Source organism: Leptodactylus fuscus, chromosome 9 (genome assembly GCF_031893055.1).
Source record: "Leptodactylus fuscus isolate aLepFus1 chromosome 9, aLepFus1.hap2, whole genome shotgun sequence".
Lineage (NCBI taxonomy): Eukaryota > Metazoa > Chordata > Amphibia > Anura > Leptodactylidae > Leptodactylus > Leptodactylus fuscus.
The window spans coordinates 66912285-66933985 of record NC_134273.1 but is presented as its reverse complement, the minus strand read 5'-3'; the positions used below and the strand labels follow the sequence as shown (position 1 = coordinate 66933985).

General features: G+C 44.6%; 1 protein-coding gene across 1 annotated transcript; it reads left to right on the top strand.

Moving 5' to 3' along the window:
- Positions 1–3300: 3300 nt before the first annotated feature.
- LOC142217865 (vomeronasal type-2 receptor 26-like) lies at positions 3301–20887 on the top strand. Its single transcript, XM_075286187.1, has 6 exons — positions 3301–3474; positions 3696–3755; positions 5208–6020; positions 15435–15665; positions 17728–17851; positions 19989–20887. Exons 1-6 carry the CDS (start codon positions 3301–3303, stop codon positions 20885–20887), a joined length of 2301 nt encoding a protein of 766 aa, XP_075142288.1.
- Positions 20888–21701: the final 814 nt, after the last annotated feature.

Below are 21701 nucleotides of genomic sequence, written 5' to 3'. Positions count from 1 at the left end.
ACGCCCCATGAATCCATGGATCCTGCATGCCAACAGGGATGTGTCCAAGCGTGAGGTGGCTCCATCATGGTCTGGGCTGTGTTCAAAAGGTCGCAATTGGGCCTCATTGTCTGGGTGCAGGGATCAATGACTGGTGCTTGATATGTGCAACTTATGGTAGACCATCTGCACCCCTTTCTGGTGTTGGAGTTCCCTGATGGGCATGCTGTTTACTAAAAAAGGAAACATGTCATCGCTCATTGGTGGCACGGGATTGGCTTAATGAACACACCAGTGACCTCACAACCAACGATTGGTCAGCCCGCTAACCCGACCTCAACCCCATAGAGCATTTATGGGATGCTGTGGATACTAGTGTCTGCTCCATGGACCCAGCACCATCTACACAGGACCAATTGTGGGCTGTAGTGCAGACCACATGGATCAATATTCCTCCAGAACTCTTTCAATACCTCGTGGAGTCCATGCCTCATCATCTTGCTGCAGTTATCAGGGCTCGTGGAGGGGCGACCCACTATTAACCGCGCATCTGGTACCTTCCTATGACTTTTGGCCACTCAGTGTAGTGGTACATCTCTGGTGCATCATGGCTGCAATGTGAACCAAAGATATGGCACTTTGTTGTTTCTGTGCCCCACTCACCGTTTTTAAAGAAGGGAGAGTGGGGCAAAAGCCAAGGTAGGCCGGGTGGAGACACCTCAGCCCTTCAAATTTACTTTAGCTCATGCTAGAAAGCAATCGTGTGTATACCTGCCTGTAATCTCTGTCAGTCCCTGACTGGCATAAATTTCAATTCTGGCACATATGACCTCCTAAGATGATCCAGAATGATTAAGAGTCTTACTTAAATAGTTTTGGATTTTGTAAAGAATTAAAATGTAAAATTTAAAAAACATATGAATTTAGTATCCCTAGAATCATACCACCCCATAGATAACAGGTGACGTATCATATTGGCTGTATAGTGAACCCCATAAAAACAAAGCCCGTAAGAAAGTCACACAAACACAGTTTTTCTCCAATTCTACCCCATTCGGAATTTTTTTTCTCCAGCTTCCCAGTACATTATACAGAATACTAAATAGTACCATTACAAAGTACAATTTGTCTAACAAAAATGGAGTGCTCGTATGGCTCCGTGAATGAAGAAATAAAAAATTATGGCTTATGGAAGACAGGGGGTCAAAACCAAAAATCGAATAATGTCTGTGGTGCGAAGGAGTTAATAATTCTAGTGCATCTCATTCCAGTAGGGAACTTGATTAAGACTGGAATAGGAAACACCAGTCTCATTGAATTCCTCCCATTGTGTGTGTGTGTGTGTGTGTGTGTGTGGTCTTTACTGTATTTATCGGACTATAAGACGCACTGGACTATAAGACGCACCTAGGTTTTAGAGGAGGAAAATAGGGAAAAAAAATTTTTGAAGCAAAAAATGGTAAAATATTTAATATATGGGAGCTGTAGTTTTGCAACAGCTGCAAGGCCACATTGACAGGTGACCCTGCAGCTGTACGGGGACGCATAGAGTGTTTTTTTTTTTTAGTAGACTGGGCATTTTCGGACACAGGGATACCTAATGTGTATGTGTTTGACATATGATTTTCTACTGTTATATATATTCTAGGGAAAGGAGGTGATTTAGAACTTTTACTTATTTCATTTTTTTATTATATATTTTTAAAGCTTTTTTTTTTTTTTACTATTTTATTCCCCCCAGGGGGCTTGAACCTGCAGTCATTTGATTGCAAGTCCCATAGACGGCAATACAACTGTATTGCCGTCTATGGGACATTCTGTCTATTACTATTACAGCTGGTCATAGACCCAGCCGCAATACTAATATAGCCGTGACAGGCTCCCGCCTGTCACCCGAACAGGTCGGCTCCTGCGATATCGCCACACAGGAGCCGGCCTGAAACTTTACAGGTATGGGACCGGCCCCGGGGGAGAAGGGGCCGCCAATACAGACTCGGCATCCGCTGTAATAGAGAGGCGGATGCCGGCGAGGGATAGATGCCGGCACAGGTGCCGGGGCCTGAGACATCGCTTGTTTGTTCCTGCCCTGCATGAAGCCAGCAGCGGCAGGAATGATGCTGACATTCCGCTCCTCCGTCCCCCCGCCGGGAATAGCAGCATCACTCCTCCCGCTGCTGGCTTCATGCAAGACAGGGCAGCGATGCCTCAGGCCCCGGCACCTGTGCCGGCATCTATCCCTCGCCGGCATCCGCCTCTCTATTACAGCGGATGCCGGGCGGCCACATTCGGACTATAAGATGCACCCTTCTTTTCTCCCTAAATTTGGGGGAAAAAAGTGCGTCTTATAGTCCGAAAAATATGGTAATACATTTATCCTGCAAATTGAATTTCTATTTAATCCATTTTTTTTGCATAAACCCAATTCTGAATGAATGACTTTCCTTTTCAGTCCAAGCCTTTATCAATATAAGAATCTTTTGGCTTTCTTTTACTCTGTTGGTGAAATCAATAAGAATCATGTTATCCTATCAAACATGACTGTGGGATATCACATATATGACTCATGTTCAGATCCCAGGAAGGCAATAAGGAGCATTTTACACATTTTATCTGGGCCGGGGCACATTGTACCTAATTATTCCTGCACTAAGAAGAAGGTTGTAGGTTTTATAGGAGATCATTTCTCATCCACTACTTTGCCTATAGCACAGATGCTGAGTATATACCCATACTCACAGGTTAGTCATATTCATCCAACGTATTTTCTACTCTTAAATTTATATTTGAGTCTTATTAAAACAGTAACAATCTCTCTGCTGCTTCATATGCATGTTCGTAAAATAACAGACCCAGTGCTAATGCCTGTGATCAGTGTCCCTGGTTCCAATTTCCCGATGTCACATGGGTGTCACATTGGGTGTCATCAGCATCAAGATGGTACTGGAAGCCAAATCTGGCATTTCCAGTAGGGGCTGTGTAGAGAGAGAAGAGCAGGGGGCCTAGGACTGAGCCCTGAGGAACCCCAAAGGCAAGGGAAAGAGAAAGAGCCTGCAAATAATACACTGTCTGAGAGATAAGAGGAATACCAAGAGAACGCATTGTCTGTGAGGCAAACAGAATAGATCATAGTGAGGAGGAGTTGATGCTCAACAGCATCAAATGCTGCTGAGAGATCCAGAAGAATAAGAAGAGAATAGTCACCATTAGATTTAGCTGTCAGGAGATCATTGGAAACTCTTGTAAGGGCCGTTTCAGTAGAGTTCAGAGTGCAGAAGCTAGATTGTAAGGGGTCAAGAAGAGAGCAGAAAGATAGTGAATTAAATGAGAATAGACCAAGTGTTCCAAGATTTTGGAGATGAAGGGAAGGTTAGTGATAGGTCTATAGCAGCACAGGACGGGTCCAGGGAGGATTTCTTCAATAGCGGGGCTATGACCACATGTTTGAAAGAGAAGATAAAGGTTCCAGAAGACAGAGAGGTTAAATATTTTAGTAAGGTAAGTCATGGCAGCAGGTGACAGAGACTGGAGAACGTGTGAGGGGAAAGGGTTACTACTAAGGTCGTAGGACAGGAAGAAGAGAGGAACCGGGAGACTTCCTCTTCGGTAACTGGTTCAAAAGATGAGAATGAACATTCTGAACTGCTGTAGGTGAGGGGATCAATACTGCCTATGCAGTTACTTCCTGACGGATTTTATCAATATTGTCATGGAAATAGGTGGCCAGGTCCTCCACACTAAGGTCTGTGAAAGGCACCTGCACCTTGGGTGTGAGTAAGGTGGGAAAAACTTCAAAGAGCCTTTTAGGGTTACAAGAGAGAGAAGAGCAGAGAAATCGGCTTATGAAGTGCAGAGCTATAGGTTTTGAGCATAAACTTGAAATGGAGGAAATCTGCAGGTGTAGCGATGGTGAGAGACAGAAGAGTATGATCAGAGAGGGGCAGGGAAGAGTTAGTAAATTTAGAAACTGTGAGGAGGCAAAGGAAGAGAAGATCGATTGAGTTGCCATCTACATGTGTGGTGGAAGAGAAAAGTTGTGAAAAACCAAAAGAAGTGGTTATCGAGAGAAACTGTGAGGCAGCTGGGGAAACAGGGGTGATAATGGGGATTTTAGTCACCCATGATGAGGGTAGGAATTTCACTGGAAAAAAAGAGGGGAAGAAAAGAAGCAAAAGTGATCCAGAAATTGGTAGGGTGAGCCAGATCATGGCTACACATAAGGACGGCAGGCAGAAAAGTCTGATGGCATGGACCTCAAATGAGGGGAATGTGAGTGAAGATACTGAGGGAATGACCTGAAAAATGCACTGCGGTGATAGAAGTAAGCCTACCCCACCACCTGGCCTAGAAGTGTCTGAGAATTGCAGGCCACCATGAAACAGAGCAGCAGGGGACACTGTATCAGAAGGTATAAGTCATTATTATGTTCTAGTTTGTTACACACTGAGCAGGCCCTCAATTCGCCGCGTCTTTATCTGAAAGAGTTGACTGCGCATGTCCGTCAGTCATTTTCCTGTAAAATCGTGTAATCGTGTAAGAGGCCACAGGAAAATGGCTGTCTAAAGAAGAAGATGGAGGGCATTGCTGGAGAGTCTTCAGGCAGCACAGGAGATGCCCCCTGTGCTGTTTGAGTGCAGGGGAACCTCCTCCTGTGCTTTCTGGAGACTCATTTGCATACACGAAAAACCGGGAATATTAATGGAACAGCAGCGCAGAGATGAATTATAAAGGTAGGGGGAGAATAGCCTTTCTTAAGGCTATTCCAATGTGGTGGTAAGTCAAAAAGGGATCCTAATGATAGAATCCCTTTATAAGGATTGACCAAGAAGTGAAGCAATCCATGGGATGGTTGGGGAAGATGTAAGAATAAAAAAACATACTCATCTATCCCTGGTGCTCCACTGTCCGCCACCAGTGCTCTTTCCATTTTTTGCTGGCTGTGTTGCTGGATGTTTTGAGCCTCACGTGATTGCTGAGACCAATCAGTGGCCTTAGTAGTTGTGAGAGCAGGATCGGTGGCGTCACTCATATATATCACTAGTTACTGGTTATCTCAGCAGTCACTCGCAGCCTCAAAATGAAACAGCGGCCGACTATGAAGTGCTGGGCACAGATGACTATGCTTTTTTTTTTATTTTACACCCACCCCAGTTGCCCCAAATTTTTCAGCAATTTCGGGGGAACCCCTTTAAGGTCATAACCAAAGCTTGTCTTACTTTTCCTCTTTACAGATTAGTTATGGAGCAACAGACACATTGCTAAATGACAGATATCTATTCCCATCTTTTTTCCGAACTGTCCCCAATGACTACACAACTTGTTTAACCATATCTAAATTTTTGATATACTTTCTATGGACTTGGGTTGGAATATTAGCATCTGATAATGACACTGGAGAGAAGGAAACAAGCTTACTGAAAAACCTTCTCACAAGCCATAACATCTGTGTGGCTTTTGTCTTAAAATCCGAAATCCAGTCTTTTACAGACAGCAATCATATGAGTAAAAGCATGGAGGTGATAAAGAAGTCATCTGCCCAGATTATTATAATATGTGGAACGTTTTCCACCCACATGCATTCTTTTTTACATATTCTTAAAGATGTGTTACATGACAGGATCTTAATTATTAACCCAACCATCTTTCCTCATATTGTAAGTGTAGAAGATTACCATCAGATATTCAATCTAAGTTTTTTATTTGATCTGGATCCAGAAAAAAAGCCAAACATGGAAAGTTATTTCAAAAGTTTCCACCCCTTAAAGAATCCTAAGGACATGATCCTTGAAAATCTTTGGATTATAATGTTTAGCTGCTCATCAGGAAAAACAGGAAAGGATCTGTGGTTTGCTTATAGTTTTAATGTATCTCTTCATAAATGTAAAGGAACTGAACGCTTGGATGATTTTTTTATATTTTTATCTCCTGCAAACAGTTTCCAAGTGTATCTTGCTGTCCAGTCCTTGGGTGATGCCTTACACTATATGTATGTTTCTCAGGGCCATCAATCTATAGACCACCAGATTGATCTACGTACACACAAGGTGAATCTATTAACACTATATTGTATATTTCCTACATATCACACACAATATACACAAGATACTTATATATATATTGCAAGCTGATGGCTGGTCAGGTAATGGAGGGGGTGTACATCTCTCCCAGACTACTCAGGTGGGTGAGATGAGAAAACTCCAGAAGGAATGTTTGTTCTTAGCAGACAACTTTCGTCTGCTGAGCATTTTGGTAAATGCTCAGTATTGGGCTGGATTTTTAGGAATGACAGGTAGGTTGATAGTGGGACCTGTCATTCCACTCCCCTCCAGTCCACACTTTGGGAATGTTCTGGCAGCAACTCAGCTGCAGAGAGTTCTCCTCGTCAAGGAGGTTTAAGAAGCCAGCTCCAGCAGCAGACTCTTAGTAGAGCTTGCCTGGAGAGTGAACAGAGAGGTCATATTTTGGGAGCTGTGTCCTGAATGATTCTACTGGCTTTTGGATTTCTGTTATTCTAGGTGAGGTAACCTACTCTATGTTTAGTTAGAGCCTAGCCGGGCAGGTATTTATTTTTGTATTGTTTCCTTTTGTTGCTACACTACCTTTTTGAGTGAAAATAAAACTCTACTTTTGTTTGAGACTAAAGAAACTGGACTTGTGTGTCTATGCCACCACACCTAGCAACCCCAGACCCTGATAATATATATTGTCAGGGTCTGGGGTTGCTAGGTGGGGTGGCATAGACACACAAGTCCAGTTTCTTTAGTCCAAAACCAAAGTAGAGTTTTATTTTCACTCAAAAAGGTAGTGCAGCAACAAAAGGAAACAAAGTAGAGTTTATTTTCACTCAAAACAATACGGTAGTGCAGCAACAAAAGGAAAACAATACAAAATAAATACCCGCCCAGCTAGGCTCTAACTACACACATAAATAGGTTACCTCATCTATAACAGCAGTTTCAATAGCAAAATTGACTGGTACAAGACACAGCTCCCACAGTGTGACCTTCCAGCTGGCCCTGCAGCCCAGCTCTGTCCAAAGTTTTGCTGCTGGAGCTGACCTTTTAAACCTCCCTGATGAGGACAATCCACAACAGCTGACACGCTGCAGAAACATCCACAATGTGTGGACTGGAGGGGGTGTGGAATGACAGGTCCCACTGCCAATCCTACCTGTCATTCCTAAAAAATCCAGCCCAATACTGAGCATGTAACAAAATGCTCAGCAGACAAAAGCTACTGTAACGTGTCAGGAGCCATGCTGCTCACCCACTATACATGTGCACTACCTAAATGTACTGCTACACCTTGTATGGCAAGTGAACAGCACAGCTCCTATAAAAGCTACTATTACCTGTAGCTGCTCAGTCCTGGAAAAGACTGATCTGCAGAGGTCCTGGCTGTTGTATCATCGCAGATGTAATATTGATGGCTTATCCTAAGGACAGACCATCAATATAAGAAAGATGAATAAATCCTTTAGGGCTAGTTCACACGGAGACATGGAGATCTCCGCGTGTGAACATTCCGTCGCAGATGCCAGGCATCCCGTTGTGGCATTCCACTCCGGATTAGGCCCAAATGAATGGGCTGGAGCCTCGCACCACAGATGCTGAGACTGACTCAGCCGCGGAATCCGCGGCAAGATAGGGCAGCTCGCTTCATTTTTCCACTACTAGCTAGCGGAAAAAAAGACGTGAGCGGCTCCCATTGAAGTCATTGGGAGAAATTTTTGGCAGCGGATTTTGAGGTGGATTCTGTCTCAAAATCCGCTGCCAACTTCCTGTGTGAACGAGCCCTTAAAGTGGTTGTCCAGAAATTGGAGCAACTCATGTCCTGGGCGGGAAGTGTAAAATCAAAAACAAATAAATAAAAAAGCATACTCATCTGTCCCCGTCGCTCTGTTGTGCGCTGCCAGTGTCCATTCGGTCTCGTGCTGGCGCCTCCTTGCTGGGAGTCCTGCACCTCATGTGATCGCTGAGACTAGTTAGGTAAAGAATTTCCAGAAATGAGACCGAACAGACACAGGCGGGGGACAATGGGGTGCTGGGGTCAGGTGAGTATACTTTTTTTTTTTTTTTTTTACACCTCCCTGGCGGCCACCACAGTGATCACTCCAGTTTATGGACAACCTCTTTTAAGGGGATGTCTGGGCCAAAAATTTTTATGGCCACTTCACTGGTCCCCCCCATACAGTGGCCTCTTCACTGGTCCCCCATAATGTATGGGGTACAGTGATGGGGCCATTATATTGTGTGGGAGCAGTGATGGGGTAACATCCTGTGCAGAAGGGGGATGTTAAAATGTGTGGGGCATATTAAAGGGGTTGTGCAGGGTTAATCTTTTTTATGGCCTATGCTCAGAATAAGTCATAAATACCTGAAACCTCACATTGCAGAAACACGTCGTCTTTGGCTACTACAGAAAAAAAAAAATTATGTGCTTTACAAAACTAGCAAAGTGAATGAAATGTAATCAAATTTACCTCATCCACACACTGCAGGAAGAAAAGATGTGGAACAGCCACAAACTGTAAAATGTGTGCGCTTCTAAAAACATGGCCGGTTACTTTCAGCTGCGCAATCGGGAGAAAGTATCGGGAAAATGCATCAAAAGCGCAATAAAAAACGTTGTGGAAAAAATACATTGAGATTCGCGTCTCGCTGTTGGGCCTCATCCTGATCATCTCAATATACTGTGTACTAGGGGCAACACATTGGATCAGTGGTTAGCACTGCAGACTTGCAGCGCTGGAGTCCTGGGTTCGAATCCTGCCAGGAACAACATCTGCAAGGAATTTGTATGTTCTCCCCGTGTTTGTGTGGATTTCTTCCCATATTCCAAAAAGACGTATATGGGGCTCACAATCTACAGTAATATATATATATATATATATATATATATATATATATATATATATACACACTCACTGGCCACTTTATTAGGTACACCTGTCCAACTGCTAGTTAACACTTAATTTCTAATCAGCCAATCACATGGCGGCAACTCAGTGCATTTAGGCATGTAGACATGGTCAAGACAATCTCCTGCAGTTCAAACCGAGCATCAGTATGGGGAAGAAAGGTGATTTGAGTGCCTTTGAACGTGGCATGGTTGTTGGTGCCAGAAGAGCTGGTCTGAGTATTTCAGAAACTGCTGATCTACTGGGATTTTCACCCACAACCATCTCTAGGGTTTACAGAGAATGGTCCGAAAAAGAAAAAACATCCAGTGAGCGGCAGTTCTGTGGGCGGAAATGCGTTGTTGATGCCAGAGGTCAGAGGAGAATGGCCAGACTGGTTCGAGCTGATAGAAAGGCAACAGTGACTCAAATAGCCACCCGTTACAACCAAGGTAGCCAGAAGAGCATCTCTGAACGCACAGTACGTCGAACTTTGAGGCAGATGGGCTACAGCAGCAGAAGACAACACCGGGTGCCACTCCTTTCAGCTAAGAACAGGAAACTGAGGCTACAATTTGCACAAGCTCATCGAAATTGGACAATTGAAGATTGGAAAAACGTTGCCTGGTCTGATGAGTCTCGATTTCTGCTGCGACATTCGGATGGTAGGGTCAGAATTTGGCGTCAACAACATGAAAGCATGGATCCATCCTGCTTTGTATCAACGGTTCAGGCTGGTGGTGGTGGTGTCATGGTGTGGGGAATATTTTCTTGGCACTCTTTGGGCCCCTTGGTACCAATTGATCATCGTTGCAACGTCAAAGTCTACCTGAGTATTGTTGCTGACCATGTCCATCCCTTTATGACCACAATGTACCCAACATCTGATGGCTACTTTCAGCAGGATAATGCGCCATGTCATAAAGCTGGAATCATCTCAGACTGGTTTCTTGAACATGACAATGAGTTCACTGTACTCCAATGGCCTCCACAGTCACCAGATCTCAATCCAATAGAGCATCTTTGGGATGTGGTGGAACGGGAGATTCGCATCATGGATGTGCAGCCGACAAATCTGCGGCAACTGTGTGATGCCATCATGTCAATATGGACCAAAATCTCTGAGGAATGCTTCCAGCACCTTGTTGAATCTATGCCACGAAGAATTGAGGCAGTTCTGAAGGCAAAAGGGGGTCCAACCCGTTACTAGCATGGTGTACCTAATAAAGTGGCCAGTGAGTGTATATATATATATATATATATATATATATATATATATATATATATATATATATACACACACGATATACATACATATATCTTAATAATATTATAAAGGTGAAAGTATGTGTGTTTGGATGTTTGTGTGTTTGGATGTTTGTTCCTCAATCACGCCTAAAGAGGCAAACAAATTTACCTGAAATTTAACACATACATACCTTGGGTCCCAGATTGAACGATAGGCTACTTCGTATCCCCGTACTCCACCGGAATTCACGTCCGCCGACGGTGATTCTCAATTCAGCGTTCGCTCAAGGACCTGAGAGATGTCATCCCAGACACTTCAGCTGCAGGACCTGAGATGACGTCATCCCAGGCCCTTCATCCGCTCACCCCATTGGCTGGCGCTGCTCTGTGTGGGCGGAGCTATCGGGCGCACAGCAAACAAACCAACATGGCGTCACTGTGCGCTCCGTAACGGCTGTGCACCAGGGAGACATGCAGGGCTCGCCGCCAGATCACCCTATTCTGCCGCGGACAGGGACAGGCTCGCCTGCGCCGATGTCAAGAAAGCCTGCTGTCCCACACCGCCTGCGGCCTACAGAGTCTGCAGGTCAGTCGGGTATCTAGCGCTCAGCCACACTATGTCTACGTTCGCACACCATCATTCCACACCAGGGCACTACATGTCATGCCAGTGGAGTTAGGCTATTTTAGGGAGGGGGGCCTGCTAAACGGGGGGGGGGGGTTGGGGGTACAAGGAGTGCCTCACAGGTGCGGGGTCATAGGAGAGGGGGAGTGAATGAAAAAGGGGGGAAAGGGTAATCTGGGGTGCCGCAGAACAGGGGGGGGGGTTGGGGGTACAAGGGGTGCCCCACAGGTGCGGGGTCATAGGAGGGGGGGACTGCATGAAAAAGGGGGGGGCAAGGTTAATCTGGGGCCGGCCACCCAGCGTCACGAATAAAATGGCGGGGTCGCAGGTGTGGGGGGGGCGGAGTCACAGGGGAGGAAAGAGGGCCGAGGTCGCGCAGGAGGGGTGATGGAAAGGAGGCCCGGGGTTGCGGGGGGTGGTGGAAAGGGAGGAGGGCGGTTACAAAAGGGACACCATGGGGGAGCCACAGCCTGCGCTGAAGGTGGGTCACGTTCCTGGGGGGCAAAGGGGCACGGGGTAGGTGGAAGGAGTAACCACAAGGGGAAGCGGGTATAGAGAAAGGGGGGTGGCGGCTGCCAGGAAGGAGAGGAGGTAAACACTTCCAGCGGGCCGCACGGGGTCGGTAACACGGGGACAGGCGGCATGAGGAAGGGGGAAAAAGGGGGCCCAGAGTAGGTAACACGGAAGAAGGGGGCATGGTGTTAGGGGGGGAAGGGGGCCTGTTCCTGGGGAACAAAGCGGCACGGGGTAGCTGGAAGAAGTAACCCCAAGGGGAAGCGGGTAGGGAGAAAGGGGGGTTGCGGGCGCCAGGAAGGAGAGAAGGTAAACAGTTCCAGCGGGCCGCAAGGTTGGCCCTGAGGGTCCATGGACCCTCAGGTGTAGGAAGCGCCCGCTGCGGACACAAGACAAAGGAACAAGCCTGCGCTCCGCTCCAGGTGCGTCCCGCAGGGGGTCAGGGTTCCGCGGACAAAGTCGCGGGTAAAAGCTAGTACAGTATATATACACTCACCGGCCACTTTATTAGGTACACCTGTCCAACTGCTCGTTAACACTTAATTTCTAATCAGCCAAATACATGGCGGCAACTCAGTGCATTTAGGCATGTAGACATGGTCAAGACAATCTCCTGCAGTTCAAACCGAGCATCAGTATGGGGAAGAAAGGTGATTTGAGTGCCTTTGAACGTGGCATGGTTGTTGGTGCCAGAAGGGCTGGTCTGAGTATTTCAGAAACTGCTGATCTACTGGGATTTTCACGCACAACCATCTCTAGGGTTTACAGAGAATGGTCCAAAAAAGAAAAAACATCCAGTGAGCGGCAGTTCTGTGGGCGGAAATGCGTTGTTGATGCCAGAGGTCAGAGGAGAATGGCCAGACTGGTTCGAGCTGATAGAAAGGCAACAGTGACTCAAATAGCCACCCGTTACAACCAAGGTAGCCAGAAGAGCATCTCTGAACGCACAGTACGTCGAACTTTGAGGCAGATGGGCTACAGCAGCAGAAGACCACACCGGGTGCCACTCCTTTCAGCTAAGAACAGGAAACTGAGGCTACAATTTGCACAAGCTCATCGAAATTGGACAATTGAAGATTGGAAAAACGTTGCCTGGTCTGATGAGTCTCGATTTCTGCTGCGACATTCGGATGGTAGGGTCAGAATTTGGCGTCAACAACATGAAAGCATGGATCCATCCTGCTTTGTATCAACGGTTCAGGCTGGTGGTGGTGGTGTCATGGTGTGGGGAATATTTTCTTGGCACTCTTTGGGCCCCTTGGTACCAATTGAGCATCGTTGCAACGCCAAAGCCTACCTGAGTATTGTTGCTGACCATGTCCATCCCTTTATGACCACAATGTACCCAACATCTGATGGCTACTTTCAGCAGGATAATGCAATGCCATGTCATAAAGCTGGAATCATCTCAGACTGGTTTCTTGAACATGACAATGACTTCACTGTACTCCAATGGCCTCCACAGTCACCAGATCTCAATCCAATAGAGCATCTTTGGGATGTGGTGGAACGGGAGATTCGCATCATGGATGTGCAGCCGACAAATCTGCGGCAACTGTGTGATGCCATCATGTCAATATGGACCAAAATCTCTGAGGAATGCTTCCAGCACCTTGTTGAATCTATGCCACGAAGAATTGAGGCAGTTCTGAAGGCAAAAGGGGTCCAACCCGTTACTAGCATGGTGTACCTAATAAAGTGGCCGGTGAGTGTATATACTACACTATAAGGCTAAGGCCCCATTTAGCATCCCGCAGAAAAAAATGCTGTGGAAAAACCCCAGCGGCAACGCATCACTTTTTCCCACAGCACTTATTGCAGAAACTCTGCTGAGGACTTTCTGCTTCCATAATACCTATAGGAAAACCGCCAGTGTTTCTGTAGGTATAAGTGACATGCTGCAATTTCCAAAACCACAACAGTTTTGGAAATTGCAGTGTGTCCACTGCGTGTATTTTTCTGCAATGTGTGGATGGGATTGCAGACACTATATACCTACACACTCAGGCCTGGTTCACATCTGCGTTCCATTTGGGGAGTCCGCATGGTGACCCCTCAAACAGACTACTGAACGCATTAGCAAGCGGTGTGCAGTGAAAGCACATGGACCCCATGGATTATAATGGAGTTCATGTGCTTTCCATGCGGTGTCCACACGGAACATGTTGACAGAAAAGTACTTCATGATCTACTTTCCTGTCCGCATGTTCCGAACAGAGACCGCACGGAAAGCACATGGACTGCATTATAGTCTATGGGGTCCATGTGCTTTCACTGCACACCGCTTGCTAATGCTTTTGTAGTTCATTCGGGGGGGGCCCCTTTGCGGACTCCCCGAACGGATTACCAAACGCAGATGTGAACCAAGCCTTATGCATATACCATATATACATTATTATAGCATATATACATATATATATATACATTCATATACCATATATGTCATATATATACTTATAAGAATGTATGAATACTACATACAGTCCTATGAAAAAGTTTGGGCACCCCTATTAATCTTAATCATTTTTAGTTCTAAATATTTTGGTGTTTGCAACAGCCATTTCAGTTTGATATATCTAATAACTGTCCATGTTCGGCGACCATCAAACTTAACTGAACTTGAATTGTTTTGTAAAGAGGAATGGTCCAAAATCCCTTCATCCAGGATCCAGGAACTGATTAAAAGCTACAGGAAGCGACTAGAGGCTGTTATCTTTGCAAAAGGAGGATCTACTAAATATTAATATCACTTTTCTGTTGAGGTGCCCATACTTTTGCACCAGTAAAATTTTGGTTTAATGCATATTGCACATTTTCTGTTAGTACAATAAACCTCATTTCAATCCTGAAATATTACTGTGTCTATCAGTTATTAGATATATCAAACTGAAATGGCTGTTGCAAACACCAAAATATTTAGAACTAAAAATGATTAAGATTAATAGGGGTGCCCAAACGTTTTCATAGGACTGTATACTCATATATATACATACACTCACTCCTACACATTATTATAGTATACTGTATATACATACCTGATACAAACATACAGTACTCACACAATATAGAAGACACAAACTTTAAACATATGTACACATATATACATATTAAATAGGCAGATTTTACCAAAATAATATACTCACATTTTCCAGAAGAGTGAACCATCACAGCAGACTGCTTCCAGTCTTCCCCACACGCTCCGATGTGAGAGACTACTCACTGTGAGGAGGAGGGGGAGGGAGGAAGTCCGGGCAGCACAGCAGGTCCTCATAGGAAAGCAGCTATACAGTAGCTACAGCAGTTCAGTGAGAGGATTACGAGCAGCCATTATAGCTAATGCTGAAGCTGCACATGTGTCCTCCGATATATACTTTCCCTATATATCGAGAGGACACTATGTGCAGCTTCAGCATCAGCTAATGGGGGCCGTGTGTGTTGAGGCAAATGCAGATGCATTGGTCAGGTGCTCAATTGGGGGCCCCTGACCAATGTATCTGCATTAGTACAATGAGGACTTAACAGTCGGGGCTCGGGGCCCACCAGGGAATTCACCGGTTTCCCGGTGGGCCAGTCCGACCCTGGCTGTGTACGATAATTGAGTTTTCTTGCAAGAGGTCTGGGGAAGGTAAAAAAAAACCACTCACCTGCCCCTAGTATTTTTATGTCTCCCTTTGCGGTCCAGTCCTGCTGTTCACGGGGTTTTCTTCTGGCAGAAGTCCCTGCTGCATGTGACCTCTTAGGGCTTGTTCACACGGGGACAGAGGGGGAGGATTATGGTGCGTAATCCTTGTCATAATTCGTCCCCTCACAATGGTGGTTTATGGAGACTGCCAGGCTACTTTTTTCCGTGAGCAGGCTGCCCTTTCTGCAGGCGACTCCGCAGGATCTGCCTGGCAGACGCAACCTCCGGAGTCGGTCCATTCATTTGAGCTCCCTGCGTCACTCTCAATGTAAAAATCTGCCCCACCGCCCCCATGTAAATTTAGCATAAGAGAGCACTGGTGAGGGACACTGGAGCTCCGAGGACAGGTGAGTATGGGTTGTTTTGTTTTTTGTTCACCTTCCCCAGCCCTCTTGCAAACTAAAACAATTATCCTGAACAATCCCATAAATTATTGTCTCCTCTTAAATGTCATGCATGTCCAGATTATTGATATAATCTATTTATAATAGGTTCATATATATATAAAAGCAATGATGTGTTCAACAAAATCTGGGGATGACCGGAAATGTTTTAATGACAAAGGAGATAAAGAATCCAGCTATGTCATTTATAATGACATTTTAATAAAGGAGGAGAATGCAGCCTTACGCAAAGTGGGATTGTACAGTACAAACTCTGCGGATGACCTGGAGCTCCAGATTGTTAAAAAAGACATTGTGTGGAAAAACGATAAGAAAGAAGTGAGTGCTCCTAATATTTATTTAACTATTTAGATGTTAGAAGGATGATTACTAAAGTGTATCTGTAATACAATCGCATGGGTGCCAATTAGGATAGGAAATAACATTTTTCATCCGAACGGCCTATCAGTAGCACAATAATTGGGGTATTTCTGCATAATTAATTGATTTGCATCATGAAATGCTACAGGGATAGACAGGGCCCCCTACTTCCCTGACCCCTCAAGCCCATATTGGACTCTCTGAAGGCTCCTGGTCTACCTCCCCCAACAGTCTGCATTATCTTGCACATCATCTATTTCTTAGGGGTCTCCCCATCTACAGACTGTTCCCCCTGATCAACTGTACCTGGGCTGGCAGTCAAGGGGAACCCCTGGGATTTTCTGCCAACGGGTCCCTTGCCAGCCTCTAGCCACTTGTTGCCTCAACCTCTGAATACTAGTTCGCTCTGGCAGACCTTGTTCCAGCAGCTTCCCACTAAATAGGATTTCAAGGATCTGATCATCGAGGTCAAGCACACCTTCAAAATAGGAGATAGTGGCAGTGCGGCTAGTTCTGCTTAAACTGGCTACCAGGGTAGATACGCTGGAGACCTCCCATGACAAGACCTGTAGTTATGTCTCCCAGATGAATGAGGTAGTTTCCATACAGACTGAAATCCTTAAAGCTACGACCCATCACTTTGGAAAACACAATAATAGGGTGCGGGGTCTCCCTGAGGCTATGGAAGAAGAGGATTTGAAAGTAACACTGAAGGCCAAATTTAATATGCTCCTGGGCAAGCCACCAGACCATCGCATTAAGTTGGATAGGATGTGACTGAGGGATGTCATATACTATGTGCAGGAATTTGAACTTAAAGGGGTATTCCCAAGTTGCTCTGTTCTCTTCCTGGTTTTCTCCGTAAAATTTGTGGGCGGGGTTTCACATGCGAAGCCAGCGGCGAGATGACGTCACTTCCATGCCGCCGGCCTTGCATGCAGGCTCCTGGTTCAGCTAGGCATCAGACAGTTGAAAAAGATGGTGAGACAAGTTCTGTGTCCCCCAGCGGTCCTATCTCTCCAAGTATAGATTTATGAGTATATGCATAAATGATGTATATATACAGTATATGTATGAGAGATACAGATCAGAGATACAAGTTTGCTCCTGAGCACTCAACTCCCCCTCCCTTCCCGAGAGCAGGGAGCTACGTCACTTGCCCTGGGCGAAGAGGTAAAACCACCCCAGGTCGTGGTTATGGAAACACAGTGTAAACAACAAAGTGAATAAATAAATAAATAAGCTGTTTTGCTGAAGCAATGTATATAGGAAAAGTCTTAAATCCACATAAGCTAGCAGTATAGATAGGATCCTTGAGATGGGACAACCCCTTAAAGGAAGCTCGCTACAAAAGAGACTATGATTTTGATAGCGCTAAGGTTCAGCTACATCCTGTTCTCTCCTCAATCATGCTGCAAAAGCGGAGGCTTCTATTCACATCTGCGTCGGTAATCCATACAGGGGAGTCCGCATGGGGGTCCCCCCAAATGGCCTACCGAACGCATTGACAAGAGGTGTACACAGTGTAAGCACACAGACCCCATAGACTATAATGGCGTCCGTGTCCTTCTGCATGACTCATGTGGAGACCGTGCGGAAAGCACACGGACCACATTAAAGTCTATGGGGTCCGTGTGCTTTCATATGCTCTCCGCTTGCCAATCCGTTCGGTAGTCCATTCGGGGGAATCCCCATGTGGACTCCCCCGTACAGATTACCCACGCAGATGTGAACGAGGCCTTAGAGTAGTACAATTAGGGAATGTTGTTGTGGCAGATACCATTTCACCATTAACTAATAAACTAATGGGTCAAAACTAATCTAGCTTTATTCTGTTCCAAATATGGAAGAATTGGCATCTGTCTCATAGGGGTTTTGCCCTCTTCTGGATCAACACTGTAGGTATATAAGTTAAACCTGATGAACCTGAGTCTTTACTCAACCTTATTAACTATGCGAGCTCTTTTTTTTAAGCATTAACAAAGAAAAACAACTTTCAACGTATATTTGGTCTCTGCAGATCCCAAAATCTCAGTGCTCAACAAGCTGTGCACCCGGACAAAGGAAAGTGACAACTTCTAGTATATACTTGTGCTGTTATGACTGTACCCCATGTTCAGAAGGAGAAATATCTAATGTATCAGGTAAATTCTGTGTAGCATTTGTCTTATTCCAATAATGCATACTATAAATAAAATGATATAATATGGATGAATATTCCAAATGGTCAAAACACTAATATTCAAGTCCAAAATATTCAATGACTTAATAAAGCAAAACAAGAATAAAATATAATTTAATAAATTTATATTACAACCTAGGTAAATTGCTATTGATGCAGGATATATTTTGAATTAAAGAGTCCCCTAAATTATATAAGAAAAACAGAGTATCGCTATCTTTCCAGGACTCTCTACTCAAATAACTGTCTCCGGTTCACATTGGGATGTGCAGTCTGAATTTTCTTTTCTGTATTACTAGGGGTTGGTAAGTTCCCTCCATAGTTGGACTAGCACTCCCATTATATTGCACAAGTTTATTTCATTGTAATTGAGTATATATAGCTTTCATTCCCCCATCTGCCATAAGGCTATTTTAAATGGAGTTAGCTCGGGGTCCTACTTGCCTTGAAATTTGTGGGCCTGGTTTGGGTCAAAGAGAGGCATTTTATTTCGTGTAGGGTCCCATCTGAATGAGGCTGCCTTGTCGGGGCAGATGGGCTTCCTACTGTTTGATCAAATGTCTATAACAAAGAACCTCTAATTTGTATGTAATAGTTTATGGTGACAATGGTAGTAATATTTTTCTATTGTACCCTTGTACTGTGCGCGCAGGGTGCTCCTAAATTTTCTATATTTATCTATTGCCATGGTAGTTTACCACCTGTTCACATTGTGCAGTCCGAATTTTCTATTCTGTCTCCAGTATGTTATAGACCAAAGGTAGCCATGATAGTGTGCTGTATTAGACTTAACAGAAGGTTAAGATATATAGCATGAAAGTAGTCACTCTGTGCGCATAGAGCCTCTTATATGCATCATAGCTGTCCCACTAATGCTTGTCAAATTCAATGCCAGAGCATATACTCAGGGTTAGAACACCAACCCTTCTATGTATAGCGTGCCTTCCAGATACATCTATCATATCCTGTGCCCCATAGGACCACTCCCTATGCGTTGCCCCCAGCAGATACATTAGTGGCCAGGTTCATCAGGGGACATAAGAGTATAAAATGGAGTCACCTAAGTATAATAACAAAAATAATGTAGTTAAAGAGATTCTATCATTAGAATCCAGTTTTAAGCTAAACCCACCTAGGAATAGCCCCATGAAAGGCTATTCTTCCCCTACCTTTACATGTCTTCTCTGCGCCGCCATTTCTTAGATATCCTGGTTTTCATCCATATGCTAATTAGTTTTCTCACAGCACAGGGGACGCCCCCAATGCTATTTGAGCGTTGGGGACCACCCTCAGTGCTGCGAGAAAGCTAATTAGCAAATTGAAGAAAACTGGGATATCTAAGGAACGGCGGTGCGGAGAAGACATCTAAAGGTAGGGGAAGAATAGCTTTTCTTAAGACTATTCCAATGTGAGTTTAGTTATAAACAGGATTGTAATGAAAGAATCCCTTTAAATCCGCAGTTCCCAGTGCCCTGATGGTGAACACCGGTACTTGTATGTTAAACCTCCTTTCCTATGAACATGGGGCTGATGTCTTGACAAAGAAGGGGTTTCTAGTCTATGACAAGCCCATAATAAGCTCAAAATCACAGTTACAGCCCCAAAATTGAGCTCATTCTATATCAGCCAGGTCAACCCATGGCAAGAGGATCTGTTGCTGCCGGAGGGGTCTGTACGATTTAGTACAACAGAACAGCTCCCAGTCAGATCACTAGAACCAAACAGGAAAAAGTCCCAGTAACAGTCCCACTGAGTCAGTGTTAAAACAGGTCATGAGAACAGGGCTCTGATCCTCCTCTGAAAGTATAGAAACTAGAGATGAGCGAACACTGTTTGGATCAGCCGATCCGAACAGCACGCTACCATAGAAATGAATGGAAGCACCTGGCACGCAGACTTTGCCGGCGGCCGGCCACTTAACCCCCCGCTTCCATTCATTTCTATGGGAGCGTGCTGTGAGCGTGCTGTTCGGAACGGCTGTTCCGAACAGTGTTCGCTCATCTCTAATAGAGACAAGTCCTAGTGTAGGTGAAGAAAACAAGCAGTAAAGCAGAAGTAAACAAGTAATGGTCAACTTCTATCTTCACTTGGCATTGCAGACAGTGAAAATTGCATGAATTGTCCAGAAGATGCGTGGCCAAATGACAACAGGACAATTTGTGTCTCGAAGACTACAGAATATTTATCTTACACTGGGGACATTTTGTCACTTCTTTTATCCTGTTTATCGGCTTTTTTCTCTGTTCTGACTATTTTTATTCTTGCAATTTTCATTTTAAATCGTGACACCCCAATTGTGAGAGCAAATAACAAGAACCTGAGCTTTGTTCTTCTGGTCTCCATTATGCTGAGCTTTTTCTGCGTCTTCTTGTTCCTCGGTCATCCTGTGGATACAACCTGTGTGCTATGTCAGATCTCTGCTGGAATACTGCTATCAATATCCATCTCTTCATTGTTGGCCAAGACTGTAATGGTTTTAATTGTGTTCAAAGCCACCAAACCTGGAAGTGTGTGGAGAACATGGACTGGAGTAAAACTTCCCAATTGTGTGCTCCTGATCTGCTCCTCTGTTCAGTTTGTTATCTGTATGAGTTGGGTTACCTTATCTCCCCCATTCCAAGAGCAGGACACATGGTCTTATAAGAAGAAGATCGTAATTCAGTGTAATGAAGGGTCAGATCTTTGGTTCTACTCTGTCCTGGGTTATATGGGCATTCTGGCTGCCATTAGTTTTAGCATCGCTTTCTTGGCCAGGACATTACCAGATAGTTTTAATGAAGCCAAATACATCACCTTCAGCATGCTGGTGTTCTGCAGCGTCTGGATAGCCATGGTCCCGGCTTATATCAGCACCAAAGGAAAATACATGGTAGCGTTGGAGATTTTTGCCATAATTATGTCCAACACTGGACTATTGGGCTGTATATTTTTACCTAAATGTTATATAATTCTATGCAGGCCTGAACTAAATACTAGAAAACATGTAATGGATAGATGAGAGAATTAGATAGATATGAATCGTATAGAGAGATGGAAGTACAGACGAGGACAAATAAAGATAGATAGACATAAATTTATAGATACATAGTCTGTTCCAGTATAATATTAATACTAATAAAATTTATAGTAACAGGAAAACCAGTTTCAGAATATCATGTGCACCGATATGTTCTCTCACAATAAACATAAAGACATACATCTATTTCTCTGTGTTATTTTACTATAATGTTACATAGCAGTTAAGAACGTTGTTGTGTCAGGAAACCTTTTCCATATTAAAGGGATCTAATCATTGGAATCCCATTTTTTCTCCCTAACACGTAGGAATAGCCTTAAGAAAGGGTATTCTTCTCCTACCTTTAGGTGTCTTCTTCGCGGCGTTGTGGGGCCTCGGGCAGAGCCGACTGCACATGTCCATGGACATTTTTTTGTGGCCGCTTACGCAAGCGTACTGCGCATGTGCAGTATGCTCATGTAGTTCTACAGAGTACAGAGCATACTCAGTAGCTTTGTACCAGCACCCAACACGTTAGCTCTGTACCGGCATGTCTAGTTTAAACTGGGACACCAGGGGAGGGACTTCATACTGTGGGGCAATTAGAGGGAAACATTATAATGTGAGGGCATATAATGTTAGGGTGACTGTGGCAGCATTATACTGTATGGAAGCACAAAGAAAAATGGATGAGAATGAGAGGAGTCAATGTAGAAGTGGGTGGCACTCAATCTGATCCATCCATCGCATGACCACTGAGGGCGGCATCAGGACATGATCCTGGGACATCACAGTGATGTCTCGTGTCCTTCACTGA